Source organism: Siphateles boraxobius, unplaced genomic scaffold (assembly GCF_051911475.1).
Source record: "Siphateles boraxobius isolate OS27281-9 unplaced genomic scaffold, OSU_SipBor_1 25, whole genome shotgun sequence".
NCBI classification, from domain to species: Eukaryota; Metazoa; Chordata; class Actinopteri; order Cypriniformes; family Leuciscidae; genus Siphateles; species Siphateles boraxobius.
Window position 1 is genome coordinate 10,247,758 of NW_027508866.1, and position 16,882 is coordinate 10,264,639.

The 16,882-nt window shown below is 38.2% G+C and overlaps 1 protein-coding gene across 3 annotated transcripts in view; it reads left to right on the plus strand.

Annotated features, from left to right (window-relative positions):
- Window positions 1-16,882, plus strand: part of alcama (activated leukocyte cell adhesion molecule a) — a 71,937-nt gene that overhangs the window by 11,937 nt on the left and 43,118 nt on the right. Inside the window, exon 1 of one of the 3 annotated variants that reach the window (XM_077242434.1) lies at window positions 11,929-11,960. The exons of the other annotated variants lie outside the window; for them this stretch is intronic. Within the exon in view, the coding sequence (XP_077098549.1) occupies window positions 11,942-11,960 (19 nt within the window). The 5' untranslated portion in view covers window positions 11,929-11,941. Of the gene's footprint in view, window positions 1-11,928; window positions 11,961-16,882 lie in introns of those variants that run through there. 3 annotated transcript variants of the gene reach the window in all.

The window sequence follows — 16,882 nt, forward strand, 5'->3', positions numbered from 1 at the left end:
TATCATCACCTTTTAGTCTCAAGACCTCCACATAGCAACTATCCTGAGCTGTGACGTTCAAGTAGACATAATATTTGTTTTTGCAGTATTATGTTCTTTGTTCTTGCCGAAAAATGTATCTTATCAGAACACACGGCTACTTCTGAATGGCTGTCAATGGAGAAAGATGTTTTTTTTTGGTCAGAATGGTGTAGTTATAGCAATCTACCAGCTGAGAGTAACTTCATCCTTACTATAGCCATATATAGTTTTATTCAGTTCAGGCAGTAGAACTAAAACTTTCAATACAATTTCTCTTATTTTCTTGTGCATTGCTAACTCAGGCGTGGGAAAGGGCAACGTATCATATCTCTGTAAAGCTTTGGAGCATGTTTGATCCTTTTCATGAACTCACCCCATGGCTCTCACATCTCAGAAGGGCCGAGGCAGCCAACGGCTCAGTGCTACGACTGATCCGTGTTATCTCCAGAATCAGTCACTGCACCATCCAGGGCAGCAGTGGAGCTGCTTTCCCCTCTCATCTGCTAATCATCCCAACACTGTTTTTCACTGTCTTACAGTGAAAGTCAGATGTGATTATTTGAATTATATTGCTGAGTATATGTTTATTATTATTATTATTATTATTATTATTATTATTATTATTATAAATTATTATAAATTAAATAAAAATTATTATTTATATTATAATAAATATTATTATAGACTTACAGTATGAATTTGAATGTGATATTGCTTTTACATATTAACTTGTTTATTGTACCATATATATATATATATATATATATAGTACAATAAACAAGTTAGTGTAATATATAATATATATATTTTTTATATATATATATAGTGTATATATATATATATATATATATATATATATATATATATATATATATATATATTACACTAACTTGTTTATTGTACCATATATATACAGGTCCTTCTCAAAAAATTAGCATATGGTGATAAAGTTCATTATTTTCCATAATGTAATGATAAAAATTAAACTTTCATATATTTTAGATTTATTGCACACCAACTGAAATATTTTACTTTATACTTTATTGTTTTAATACTGATGATTTTGGCATACAGCTCATGAAAACCCAAAATTCCCATCTCAAAAAATTAGCATATTTCATCCGACCCAACAAAAGAATTGTTTTTTTAATACAAAAAAGTCAACCTTCAAATAATTATGTTCAGTTATGCACTCAATACTTGGTCGGGAATCCTTTGAAATGACTGCTTCAATGCGGCGTGGCATGGAGGCAATCAGCCTGTGGCACTGCTGAGGTGTTATGGAGGCCCAGGATGCTTCGATAGCGGCCCTTAAGCTCATCCAGAGTGTTGGGTCTTGCGTCTCTCAACTTTCTCTTCACAATATCCCACAGATTCTCTATGGGGTTCAGGTCAGGAGAGTTGGCAGGCCAATTGAGCACAGTAATACCATGGTCAGTAAACCATTTACCAGTGGTTTTGGCACTGTGAGCAGGTGCCAGGTCGTGCTGAAAAATAAAATCTTCATCTCCATAAAGCTTTTCAGCAGATGGAAGCATGAAGTGCACCAAAATCTCCTGATAGCTAGCTGCATTGACCCTGCCCTTGAAAAACACAGTGGACCAACACCAGCAGCTGACATGGCACCCCAGACCATCACTGACTGTGGGTACTTGACACTGGACTTCAGGCATTTTGGCATTTCCTTCTCCCCAGTCTTCCTCCAGACTCTGGCACCTTGATTCCCGAATGACATGCAAAATTTGCTTTCATCCGAAAAAAGTACTTTGGACCACTGAGCAACAGTCCAGTGCTGCTTCTGTGTAGCCCAGGTCAGGCACTTCTGCCGCTGTTTCTGGTTCAAAAGTGGCTTGACCTGGGGATTGCGGCACCTGTAGCCCATTTCCTGCTCACGCCTGTGCACGGTGGCTCTGGATGTTTCTACTCCAGACTCAGTCCACTGCTTCCGCAGGTCCCCCAAGCTCTGGAATCGGTCCTTCTCCACAATCTTCCTCAGGGTCCGGTCACCTCTTCTCGTTGTGCAGCGTTTTTTGCCACACTTTTTCCTTCCCACAGACTTCCCACTGACACTCCCCCTCTTTCTGTCTTACCCTCTTGCTTGAGGGTGTCAATGATGGCCTTCTGGACAGCAGTCAGGTCGGCAGTCTTACCCATGATTGCAGTTTTGAGTAATGAAACAGGCTGGGAGTTTTTAAAAGCCTCAGGAATCTTTTGCAGGTGTTTAGAGTTAATTAGTTGATTCAGATGATTAGGTTAATAGCTCATTTAGAGACCCTTTTCATGATATGCTAATTTTTTGAGATAGGAATTTTGGGTTTTCATGAGATGTATGCCAAAATCATCAGTATTAAAACAATAAAAGACCTGAAATATTTCAGTTGGTGCGCAATGAATCTAAAATATATGAAAGATTAATTTGTATCATTACATTATGGAAAATAATGAACTTTATCACAATATGCTAATTTTTTTAGAAGGACCTGTATATATATATATATATATATGTATATATATATATATGTGTGTAATTATATATTACTGCATTTATATTTATATAAATGCAGAGACTAACACTGGGCCACTTTTGCATCCCTGCCTAAAATATTTTAACTTTCTAAAGTTCTATATCACATACTTTTGCATTATTTAACAACCATCTTGGCTCAAAACAAACAATGACTTGAGCAAAAACTAGCTCTTAAAAACAAAGCGTTCCATCATATTCAATATTATTTTGATTTTGTTCGGATGTTCCTCAGGTGTTTGGGTTTTATTGGGATCCGGGGCTCATTTCTTGTTCTTGGCTAGGGAAAGTGTTTTTAAATCTTATCTTAGCTTGTGCTGTTGTGGTAACTGAATCCTCAGTGCCCCCAGGAGCTATGCGGTAAAATGGCAGGGAGAAAACTGGCTGCCCTCATCCTAGCTGGAGTTGCCAGTGGCTATGCTGCATCCCTCTGCATGATTGAAACTACAAAGCAAAGCTGACTTTATCTTCTCATCCAGTTCAGAACATGCCTCGGCTTTGTGTCCCCCCTTTTCAAATAAAATTAAATCTTCAATATAGTGATGCCATAAAGGTATGCCCAGGCCTGACAAGTAATTGAACAAAACATCAGGTGTCTGCAGGTCTTTCTGAGCCTTCTGCTTTGAAGGAACATAAGGTTTGGCTGCAGGAGCCTGATAGTTGAAAGCTCTGATGTTTCTATACAGTGATGTTTGTGTCCTGCATCCACCTTCCTCTTTCAGTCCTTTCAATGTTTTCACACAATATTTCAAGGAAAACGACAACATTCACATGATAAACACCCCTTTCTCTCAACTGCTTCTGATTTCTCTGTCAGTCACTTGCAATAGTAATGTTTTTTTTTGTTTGTTTTTTGCTCTGTTAAAGTGGGCGGTTGTGCAGAGAGTTAGAGAAGCATTTGCTTTTCCCAGAAGCTCAGATATGTTTTATTTAAGCATTTTCTCAGTTGTTTCTCCAAAAAGTGATGAAGTGTGTGATTTTTGTTTCAGTGTTAAAAAATATAAATAAGCAATTCATAGTTTGATTTATGCCAAAATGTGTAAACACTGGCTCAGTGCAAACATTGCTCTGTTTGTTTAAACATCTTGAGCTGCCCGACAACAGCAGCACTGGCTCAACCAATGGTGTGAGGTCAACAAATGAGTAATGTTTTTTCAGAAACCTGTTTGAAAACAGCTATTTTTATAATTCTGTTAAATGCTGCTAGTCACGCAGAAATGACACACTTCAACTTTGAATCATGCAAGAGAAGCAAATGAGACAATTGATGACATACAGCAACGGTATAGAGCTCTATAGAAAATGAATTTGCATAGCATATCAGAGAATATCTGACTTGGAAGAAGTCTGACTTTTCAAGTTGGTAATTGGTAAATGACTGAAATTAAAATTCTATACTATAGTTTTGTCTAAATAAATAAAATAAAACCGCAAACTAAAAACAGTCATAAATGCTACAAGTAACTTTAGGCATAACAACATTAACATGTACAGTATGAACAATTTATTCATTCCGAGATATACTAAAGATTAACAATTTAATAGCATTATTAAATAAATGTTGTGTAAAATATTCATATACACTTTATAAATAATACTCAAATAATACTGAAACCAGTTAATAAAAAATCCCTAATATTTACTGATTTCCAATATGGTACAAATATAACATGCATACTATTTATGATTTTTCTTTCATGCTGAATTATAGACAATAGAAATAAAGAAAAGATATTCACAAACTGGTGCCAAGTGATGGTTTTCTTGGTTCATCAGACTGGATGTCAAGTCTGGTCTTGTGCAGTCCATTGGGAAGGGGCCGTTATTGGGTGTGGTCAGCACCAACAAAAATGACTCTGTCTTCAAAGTGTAATGCAGATGTCTTCAGGGTAAAATTCCATTACCCCTCTAAAATGCACACAACCGCAAAACCCCCTCCCCAAATCCACACAAACCCCATGAACAGATGTGCTTTTGCTCCTGCACATACACACAAAGAGAAAAGTAATGAAAAAATACAGCTTCATCGCTGCTTGTTTGTGCCAGCAGTCCTATTCAGGTGGATTCATAAGCAGTTGAATACAACCATTTCAAGGCCTACATCTATTTTTCAGCTGTGCGGTGTGTCACAATGGCACTTAAAATTTTAGTGGAGCGTATTTAAAAAATAATTCACTTCTCAAAATTAGTGCTGAAATATCACACCACAGTATTTCTGAAGGTTATTCTATCTTCCTAGGCTTTGTTATCTGATAAAAAGTTCCCTTTTCACCCTTTTTGCCAGGAGCACTGGGCTTAGTAGTGTGCCGGACAGCAAGGTGCCTGAACTGAAGTGAAGGCCTTTGAAGTTATAAAGCAGATTTCATTTCTTAATCAGATCCCCAGCCGAGATCAGGTCATAATGACTAGGCTTCATATTTTTTTGGAATGAACAGGCCTTGAATCAAATTGTGTTTTAAAGAAAGGCCGAAAGTGATATTTTGCCTCTAAGGCAGGAGCTTGACTATAGCACAGTTCTCAGCATGCGTTTTTGAAGCTGCTTGACATGTTCACCATTAACATTAACTGAAAAGGATTAAATTAAGGATTAAATGCTTGAACTTCCGGTCTAGAGGACCTGAAGATATGGACAGATCAGGGAGGATCGGTGTCAACTATAGAAATGCAGAACACGAGCTCGCTCTCATATTTCCTATGCGTTTGCTATCATAGGGTTTATTTTTGCAAAGCCAATAAACCAATTTAATCTCTGTGTTTGCTGCATTTCAAAGACATCAAACGTTCAAAGAGTTTATTGGAAACTTGTATTATATAAATATGAATTAGAACAAAAGATGTGTCTTACAAAAGATGGGCCCTTTTTAAAAATAGCATTACAAACCCTGTCACGATTAATGCTTCAGACCATATTGAACAGCTTTTCTCTTGCAGGTGAATACATTTACATTGACTCTAAAATATGTTAGGGAAAGAATAAAAAATTGCACATTATGTTTTATGAGCCTGGTGTGGGAATGGTATTTCTGCCTTTTCTCAGATTATTAAAATAGCATGCATAAGTCTAACAACTTCTGATGCACAGAGTAAACAGTGTAAATGATTCAACACATGTTCCCTAGACCCAAACAGGCTCAGAAACACTCTCCGGCTCTCACATGATCATTAGCTTCTGCCTGCAGTTAACCGATGTGACCAGGATCTTAATGACTTTACACAATTGAATATATTACAGCTATGCCGTCCAAACAGACGCACGGCGGGGTCCAAAAGTCGAAAATATTTATGATTCCGCGCTATTTTTAGGTTCATGCTAGTGTCATTAAAGGAATAGATCACACATAAATGAAAATCCTGTCATTTACTTACCCTCATGCTATATTTTGCAGAAAACAAAAGATCATATGTTGAAAACACTTTCTTTTCCATGTTCAGTGTTGTTGGAACCCAACATTCTTCAAAATATCACACTTTTGTGTTCTGCAAAAGAACGTCTTACTGGTATATTGTGTTGGACCATGTGGGGCCTTCGAGGGAAAAGATTAAGAACTACTGGTTTAGAATATGATAACAGAATTTTCATTTTTGGATGATCTTATCTCTTACAAGCAAAATGAGGATATACAAAATAATAAGGCATTCTGAAATAGATGTTCACTTTTCAAACTCATATTGTTATGCTGATTATGGGATTTCAAATGAAGAAATTTTTTATTAAAATCCCACTGTACAGTTTGTGATTAAAGGAAACATGATATATAATGTAAGATATATAATGTAGCAAGCCTGTGCCGAAAATGGCAAGAATCTCAAATTTCCTTATTAAGATGTTAATGAGCTTGAATTTATTTTTTCCCCCTTCATAGCAGTAACACATTGGGCAGTTTTGGGCAGCGATCGCCGCTAGTCTGCAAGTAGCCAGTCTGATTGCATAGTAGCCTACGGCGGAAGAGAGAACTGGTGTAATTGCTAAGTTTTGCAGAGCAATCACTACATGGGTCATAACTAGATTGGTGGCATCGACTCTCAACCTCTCTTCCTGGCACCAACACTCCCGCTGCACTGCCTCAATTTTGAGCCATTGTGTTTTTTCTTCCTCCCTATCGCTTTCATGCGCTGTCTCTCTCTCCCACGGTTAGAAACTCTCTTTGCATGCCACAAAAGCTGCCTTACCTGATGCTTGACATTCCATCATTCTGCATACAAATAAAGAACATGCAACAATAATTATCAGACCTGCAAGTTCTTCAACATATTTTAATCTTTGTTTTTGCATTGTTGTTTGATTGAACAACATTCTAAATCGCGTTGTTATGGGATTAGTCAATGCAACAGTATCGTTAAAGACCAAGCTGGTATCGATTTAAAGTGTCAGGCTTCTGATTTCAAAGAAGCTTCAGTCAATTCTGAAGAGCTTGACTCTGTGGCCATTAATGGCTATCTTATCTGGCGAGAACTGACTGGAGAACTTAAAAACCAATCAGCATGTGCCCACACAATCGCCTTTGTTTCTCTGTTTCCCAACGTCCTCTGTTTCTCAGGCTTACCTTTTGCATGATAAATTGGTTGGAACGGTTCACCCCGCACAACACCGCTGAATCAATTTAGCCGCATATGAAATGGCAGCTCGAAGTGCGAGACGGAGCACAGTAAAATAAACTTTCAAGGTATTTCATATTGAATAATGGATGTGCCAGAAGCCATTACAAAATCATTCCGTTTTCCATCCTCCCGTCGCCAGTGGCGGATACGAGACGTTTCTAGCAAATATGGTAATAAAGCAAGTGTATGATTCACAGACGGCGAGATGTTTTACTCCAGATACTGTGATTAAATATGGATGTTCTTCAATATAGAGACTCTCACAGAAATCTTTTCAGATTAACCGCAGGTCCCTGTTTGCCACTCTCGGCTGAATGGCTGTATACAATATGTGATATGTTTTCTTTGTTCTCTGCTCTTTCATCGAGGGGCTGCGGCCGTGCCACATTGCTTTCACAGTAATCGCAAATGGCAGCAGTGATACATCATTCTATATTTAGGGCTTCCTCGTATGTGTCCCCAAAACAAAAAGTCAAACACTCACATGGATGTCTTAGCACAGTCTTCCATGGCAGCAGCTTTATCGCTCAAACAGAGGATGTGCTTGGTGTACTAATGCTTTCTCTGTCTGTCTTAGTTATTGTGTGCGCCTCCTTAAATGAAACCTTACACGGCGGTTCAGTGCGTAATAGGATACTGAGATTCATACTCAATTCTTACTCTGTTTGTTTGCTTGCTTGTGTCTTTTCCATTAGAACTGTCCTCTCACAGTCAAATGATTGATTATAACGACACACAAATGGCTTTGGCCTAGACAGTGAATCGGGTCTCCAGGCAAAAGACTGTGTTTGTGTGACTAATGCAGTGATGAGTGTTTTTCTGGAGTTTGAGTGAATGTCTTATAGATAAAGGGGGAAGAACGAAGTGTGAAAATAATGAGTGTTTGGACAAACACAATCAAACGCTCGTGTAGCTTTGGAAATTACTTCCTCCATTTATTTTCTTATACAGCTTCAGGACCTGAGTAGAACTAGTGAACTAGAACCTCATAGAACTTTCAGGAAACTAAATGGCCCTCATTTGTTTACTTCATCACCTCTTCATGATTGGTTGTGAGCTCTCACCGTGGTATGCTGTTCGCTCCTTTAATTGACTGAAACTTGTTAGACATAAATGTATGGACGGCATTAGCATATTTTAATTATATGAAGATCCTCCTCTGCGCAGCCCAAGAGTAATTTCAGAGTGGGAATTAGATAAACTAACTTGTCATTAACTCACATCCTTTTATACACACGCACACACATTGCAAAATCCTCCTCAGAACAAAGTAGTTAATTTATCTTAACATCAAAGTTCTTCCACACAGTACTTTCGCTCTTTGCTGTCCTGGAAGAGATGTTAACATTGTCTGCTAGATCAAATGCATATTGCGCACAGAAATTACTGATTTTGCCAGTTTTAATCTATTTAGTTGCTATGGAATTTCCAGGAGTATAGGTAGATACCAGTTTGCCTGGAAACAATGTTGTGTTTATTGAAACAAACTTTTTTGTGGACAAACGAATCATTCCTGACATTGAAATTCCTGTTGGCACAAATAAATCATGATTCTAGCATTGCCAAGGCCATGAGTTCAATTTACGAATGTGCAGAACTATACATTTTCAAAATGTACAAGTTGGCAGGTTACCTGAATTAATAAATTGAATAAATCATTTTAAAAAAATTGCGCTATTTTTAACTTAACAGGCCATCTTGAAAAGACAACGCTTGTGTAAGTAAAACAGCTGTTAGAAACATCTGTCTAGAAGTGTCTGGCTGTATCAACCATTCTTTAAAGGGAATAAAAATAATCTAAGAAAAAGAAAAATCTAAAAGAAAAATGTAAGCTGCTTTGTACAAATGAATCTCTTTCAGATAAGCCCGCAAAAACCTGGTTAACTGGTTCTAGGCCCGAATGAATGCTAATAGACTATGTTGTATTTGTTTGATTAAGATTAGCTAACTCACTACGATAACTAAGAAAGTTTGATTTGAAGTTTAAGGCTTAAGAAGGCTTGATTAAGGAGCTTTTGGCTGCTGATAGAAATGGAGAGTTTGTGATCTCATCTTGCTTAAGTACAGTGGCTATTTTCTGTCCTCCATTCCTGGCACCTCTCTCAGCATTGCTGCCGTCCCTCTGTTCGTTTGTTGTCACAGGCCTGCGGAGTCCCATACAGCTCCGTCATGGCTTTATCTAAGCTGGTGTGAGTGGATGGACGATTCCGGAACGGCGGGCCTGATAAGGCGTCGACAGGCCCGTGTGGGCTCCAAACTGCCTGGAAAGAGCCTGCTAACCTCTTCCAGAGCCCCCTATAACAACTCCCCCAGGGCTTTATCTGAGACTCCCAGAGACAGGGTGACCTCGGCTCTTGACTCACCTATCTCTCCGAGCACTCCCTTGCTGATAGTGAGCCTAACACAGGGCCCTCTGTGGCCACCGTCAAATACACCTGCCCCCCCTCCTTTCGGCCCCTGGCGGCCTGCTGCCAAGGCTGGGTGCCCCTGTTTGGCGAAATGGGTGAAATGGAAGAACGAGAGCATGTTGTTATGAGCCACAATACCAGCCCTCTCTCTTGTTGCCATCATTCCCATCTAAACTCGACTCTGACAGCCCTCAATGGACCTTTCATGTATCTCAAAGGTTCCTCTGTCAATCCATGTCTAGAATTCACATTCTCTGATGCCCTCTGCGGGCCAGAGTTCTCCAACATTTCAATCTTGTACCCTCAGGCAAACTTCAAGTGCCGTACAGTCTTTTGCCATCTCAGTTTTTCGGTCTTGCATGGCCTTTTCAGATACAGTGACTAATCTTAGAATGTGACAGATTGTTTAGTCATTCTCATTTCCTGCCTGTTCTTTTATTGCTAATGGTACAACTTTGTTTTGATTCTATGTTGGTGACTCACGTTTAGCTTTGATGAGTCTCCTTATTAACTTCATTCATTGGTCACTGAAAAAGCAAGACCTGTGGAATTTCACAGAGTGCCACACATAAAAAAAAAATCCTACACCACTTGTGTGTTCCTTTTGGTTTTTCATAAATATATATATATATATATATATATATATATATATATATATATATATATATACAGGTGCTGGTCATATAATTAGAATTTCATCAAAAAGTTGATTTATTTCAGTAATTCCATTCAAAAAGTGAAATTTGGATATTATATTCATTCATTACACACAGACTGATATATTTCAAATGTTTATTTAATTTAATTGTGATTAAAACTGACAACTATGAAAATCCCAAATTCAGTATCTCCGAAAATTAGAATATTACTTAAGACCAATACAAAAAAGGATTTTTAGAAATGTTGGCCAACTGAAAAGTACGACTCTTGAAAGACTAGAGTGCCACTTAAAAACAAAATGGAGTCTAATTTATAAGTTCAAAAATTGTGAATAGATAAATCACTTTTCAAATTGACAAATAAATAGAATTATATATATAACTGTGTATTTAATTAATGTTAAAAGGGTTAGTTAAATATAATTAACTCGTTAAGATAAAGAAAATCATTTGGCAAGTGGATTAGGAACAGCAAGTGTTCTTTAACGTTTTTTTAAAAGATGGTTTTACACAGCAGCATTGGATTTTTTTTTTCTGAATCTTTTTGCTTTTCTTTATACATCTGTCGATCAATTTACAATTGCCATCAGACAATTCACATCTGGGAGAAAACAATAAAACTTTGACTATATTTTAAAACACGCCTCCCTAAAAAACAGCACAGCTGCCAGTGAAATGTGTCAATTTACTATTTGTAACATTTTAATTTCATTTTAAGCATTCAAAAAATTGTCTCTTTATGTAAATATTTAAATTTGAAAAGTAATTTTTAAATTAATAAAGTGATAATTGATTTCCTCATCCAAATGTTTTTTTCCTCCATAGGCACGATGCAATCAATTTGACAAAAACACCAATGTTTAAGAAGTTAAATTCAATAATAATCAGAATAAACCGCACACTTCTGCCAAGTAATATATTTTATTATTCTAAATGTAGGAAATCAACGCAGGAATTGTGATTTGAGGAGAACCATATAGAATCTGAACAGTTTTTTCACATGAATGCTATGGATATGAATGCTATAAACTATTGCTAATGTAATCTGTCAGTACTCAAGCTACGGCGAAGTTCCTGTTGTTAATATGAATTATTATCCTGTACTAAAAAGATAAATGGTGATCTTATAGCAGAACTTCTCAACCGGCCTCTGTGTTTCATCTCTTGTGGTTGATTTTTGACGATGACCTTCCCCGGGTCGGTAAGTCTGAGAAGACTGAGGATTGTTTCTGTCTGCCTGGTTTTAATCCTGTCAGGGTTATCAGCATTTGGTCCTCATGCTGAGGGATAGGGGTGTTTCGAGGTGAATGGGGTTTTTATGTGATCTCTGAGGACTAACAGGAGCTGAGTTCCTCCTAATGACAAACACTTGGGCTTTAAGAGAGCTTTGGTATCAACACGGGTTCTGTTACAGAAGCCTGACCTATAGAGAGGTCAAACACACCACCGCACTATTTCATTTTCTCTTGCTTGCAAGCAGGCAAAAGCATAGACTTTGGCCTCCCTTGGGAGAGCGTTTATGTCCGTTCCGTTCGGTCATATTTCAGAAGTAGGAAGGACTTTCACCCTTTACTACAGTCAATTTAGATTAAAGGAAGCCAGGTTTATTTCAAGTTAAGATCAATCAACATTCCTTGTGGCATAATGTTTACTACCACAAAAATATATTTTCACTTGCCACTCCTTTACTTAAAAAAAGCAAACATCTGTGTTACAGTGAGACACTTGCAATGGATTCCAGTATCCCAGGTAAATCATCACCATTGTCATCCCCTAACTTGTGTTTTGTTGAACTAATAAACTTGTCATCGGCTACAACGCATGCGCGTGTTAATATACTTCCTGATCAAGCACGCACCCAAGTCTGAGCTGCTTGCACACGAATTGCTCCACAGTTCCAGTGCAACTGAACTCAGACCACCTCTTACAGGAATTCACAGGTTCAGTATCTCGGTGTGCTCCCAGGTCTGCACGACAGCTTTCACATTACCATTTTTTTTTATGTGAACCGTGCCCCGATTTAAACAAAACTGCCAGTGTGAAAGCACCCTCATACCCTCTTGTAAGCCTAGAGCGAGCAGACACAGCTCCTTCTTTCCTTTAAAAATGCTCCTCACCCCAACTTGGCAGGGTGTGCCTATGGAGCTGAGGAAGTGAAGGAAACCCAGTTGGTAGGATTGTGACATTTCAGTCTCACTCACTAATGACTACTTGACTCATTAACCTCAAGTTACACATTTTAGAAGTTTCCTCCAGGACCCAAAATTAGAAGGAGAGGTGTGCCTTAATTCCACTCAACAGGGCTTTCCCTTTGGAATTAATGCAGTAATCTCTCTTAGATCTTAATTAGAGAGCAGTTCACGCATGCTGTATTTATAAACCACGTATTTGATGCTTCCGTCCTCCCCAGCCCAAATCCAGACAAGATGGTGCCATACCTTTCAAATCAACCAGCCTACATAGAGGTCTGTCCCGAGGGCTGAAACACTGCTTTGCTGGAGATTTCATGATAATCAGACGATGTGTATGTGTGTGTGCCCCAAAAAATACCTCTTTTTAGTCAAAAAGTAATCTCAGCGGCAGAGAGGTGGGATCCATGCTGGAACAAAGGATCATGACCTCTTTTGAGGGCATGAAATGGGCCATTTTTCAGGACTCAGGTGTAGTACTGTGAGTAATGGCTTGCTAGGCTAATGGAATGTGTAAATGTGGGGAATATGCTGTTGTGCTCGTCCTTTCTTTTAAGACTTTAAGCTAAAACACACACACACACACACACACACACACACACACACACACACACACTCCACTTAGACTGTAACTGTATTAGCATGATTGAGGGAACCGGCAATTTTATCGGACCAGCTGCTGTTGGGTTCCGGATACCATCTAGAAACATTATCTGCTGTTATCCTATAGCCAAGATTTTATTATCTGGCTGTGTATGGCAACAGAGCAATATCATGATATCTTAGCAACAGTGTCCAGCAAAACTGTCTCAATGCATTGTGTTATGTGATGCATTTTATTTTGTACTTTTATTAACATTTTTGTTTGCAACATATATTATTATTTTTTTGACTCTTATGAGTGGGTAAAATGAGTATGTCCTTCACCGCAGTTCACTTGTATTAGGCCTACTCCCTGAAAAGTAAACACTCTTGCCTGGGCGAAGTGATCAGGTCTCTGGCTTTTTGTCTTGTCCGAAAGGAAAATAAAAATAGCTGAGTCGTCAGGTTGTCGGGGTAACAACTGCACTCCAGAGCTTGTGGGCATGTAGAGTACAATGCTGTAAGTCAATCCAGAAGATTTCTCAACTTGAAGAGAATAGGATCTAGCAAACAATAATGATGACTAAAGCAGCTGCCGTGTTGAGGGGCTCCAGGTGACCCTGCTGGGGCTCTGAGCAGTGAGGCAAAAAAGTATCAGCTATCACCTGCTGGCCTCACCCGTGACTCCTGCTGCTAGGGCTGTTTATCTGACCCCTCGACTTTTGATCTGTGGGTACTCATGGTGTGCCAAGCCGGGGCCTGAAGAACTTTAACAGGAGGTTGGGATGTTCTCTTCTCTTACCTGTTGGGCATAAATCATATATGTTTGTTTATTTATATTTATATATATATATATATATATATATATATATATATATATATATATATATATATATATATTATACAGTGCCTTGCCTAGCATAAGTGAACACACCCATGCTAAAGTTGACTAGAAAGAGGAATAAAAAAATCATGTTTTGGAAATTGATCTTTATGCCTTAATTTAAAAAAATGAGAAAAAATCCAACTTTTAAGGACAACAATTTTCTTTGTGAATGAATAATGTATCGTAAATAAATAAAGATTCTTCCTTAAAATACAGGTTGCATTAGTCAGGACACCCCTATGTTAAATTCCCATAGGGGCAGGCAGATTTTTATTTTTAAAGGCCAGTTATTTCATGGATCCAGGATACTATGCATCCTGATAATAAGTTCCCTTGGCCTTTGGAATTAAAATATCCCCACATCATCACATACCCTTCACCATACTTAGACATTGGCATGGTGTTATTTCAGTTAGACTAATAGCTGGTTTGATTTGCATTGAGAGATGATCTTATGGAAAGTGCCCCATATATATATATATATATGTGCATCCAATTAAACTCGAATCACGAGAAGTCCAATTTTAGCTGATAAATGTGTGAGCAAATAAAGGCCGTGGCTCCACTTTGCAGGCACATACCGATTACACCCTTTTCTCTGTGTATGACTCAACCTGCTCTCTTGAGTTGTCTTTTTCCCTCCTCAGTCTCTCTGCAAGTCAACACACTCGCAGACCTCCAAACATGATGAGGTCACCAAATACTTCACTTTAATTGTAATAAATGCAGTGCTGTGTCGTGTACCAACAATGCCAACCATCCTTAAGTGAAGGGAAGGTTTAATACAAGCCACTAGTCTAACTTCTTGGGTAAACTCAAAGATCAATGGCTTCCTCTGTCACGTCTTCACACACTGGCTTGGATTACTGCAGAATCGGGGCTTTTAGTCAGGATTAGGGCTGTGCTGAGAGTGAACAACACAAAAGGTGGTCTGATAGCAAAAGACCAAGCGCTTAATCGGCACAGCAGATTCTGGAGCCAACTAAGCCCTTAGCAGACTTACTCTGGAGGGGGTCATCCTCATTAACTCTGCCTGTTACCGTGCTCAAGCAAGAAAGAAGATGTCCTCAGGCTTCAATTTACTCTGTGTTACTGTGCTGAACCATTTTTAAGAAGACACTTAATGCATTTGTTCTTATTAGAATGCAGGAGTCTGCACTCAACTTTTGGAAAGTTGGATTTTGCAGTGTTTTGGGCATCTCCATGGCAGTTGTGTTGGCTAATAATTAATGGTGTGAAGTGTGTAAAGGAGGGAAAGGCAGCCAGGTAAAGCTCTGGTGTAGCTAAGAACATCTGCTGTCATTTCTTCTGTGTTGTGCGTAATTGCCTCTAGGCCTCAGAGAGACCCTTTTCTCTCCAAATGACATTAGGCGAACATTGCACCATTTCCATGTCTTTAGCGACGTGGGTGGATTTGGAGCTGAAGTTGGCAGGTGGCTTGCGCTGCAGAAGTTGCACATTCACCATAACTTCAGATGAGTCTTCTGCACAATCTCGTGAGAGTTTTATCACCACCCTCACCCCAGGGGGTTTCTGTCAGCAGGGATCTTGACTGCAGTTCCCATGTGTAAAATGGAAAAGATCTCACAAATCTGAAAAGATGGTTCATCCAAAAATTAAAGTTCTGTCTCATTTACTCAACCTTATGTTTTTTTAAATTGGCACAATTTTCTTTCTTCTTTGGAACACAAAAGACAAGGTGAATTTTTTTTTAAAGACTATCATGATTGCTCTTTTCAATATAAACCATATGAAGTCCATCTACAAAATGACAAAACAATATTCAATGTAAACAATATAAAGTTAAGCTACAACATTTTAGTTATTCACTAAATTAACAGTGTTATTTCAGTACTATGTATATACTATTATAGTACTTGTTAAGATTTTGAATAAGCTTTTATTATTGATCTTTCTTTTTAAATTAAATTTTAAGCGTTAGAAGGCGAGCTTTTTATATTTGAATTTAGCTTTAATTTACTTTAGTCATTTTAGTACTTTTAACTTAAACTTTTTTCTAAACTATATATTATGTATTTTTACTATATATTTTTTCACTACTAAAATGGTATTGTTGAGTTCATAAGAAAAGTAACAATCTGATTTGTTGATTTAATTTCATTATCAAGCTGGATTGAACTCACTAATTATATTGTCACAATGGATATTAGCCCATTCAAGGGCAAGCTTATCAGTGAATAACTTAAGATTAACTAATTAAACTTCAGAAGAAGAAAGTAGAACTGTACATTATCAATGCTTTTGCATCTTTTTTTAAATCTTCAGTCACTATTATAACTGCATAAAAAAGAGTGATCAGTACAGTCATACTGTATATTCAAAACATCTTGTGTGTTCCTCGGATGCAACCCAGACATATGGGGTTTGGAACGACATGAGGGGGAATGAATGATGGCAGATGTAATTTTACATTAACTAATCCTTTAACTCAGAGTATAAATTGCACACATCGCTTTTGATCTAAAGTTGAACGGAGGAATGTGTCTCCTAGCAAGACATTCGGCCAGCCTGACTGACACACAGTGCTAATGGTGCATGTCTCACACTTCTCTCACACAAGCTCTCACTAAAAGGTTTACACTCCCACAGGTGTGAAACTGTTCCAGTGTGTAGGAGAACGAGGCATGTCAGTCGGTTATCCAAGTCTGTATTGCTAAATGGTCCCTAGCCATTAAAACATCTTCACACTGTCACTCATGCCCATCCTCACTTCCTGTCTGCTTTCAAACAGAACTTCCTCCCAGTTCAACTAATGGGCAACAGAGCAGCAGAATGGAAACCTCGGAGCGCATGCATGTTTTTCTCATGGGAACGTTTTCTTTTGTGGGTATCATGTAGGGGGTGGTGGGGTGTTGTCCATTCCAGGCACACTGCTGGCCTTTTACCAGCATGAGACGGGAAAACAGAGAGAAAAACAGTCTCCGCTGAGAAGACCTTGAAACTTCAGTAAAACAAACACACAGATGAGTGAGAATGGAGTCATCCTTCACCTC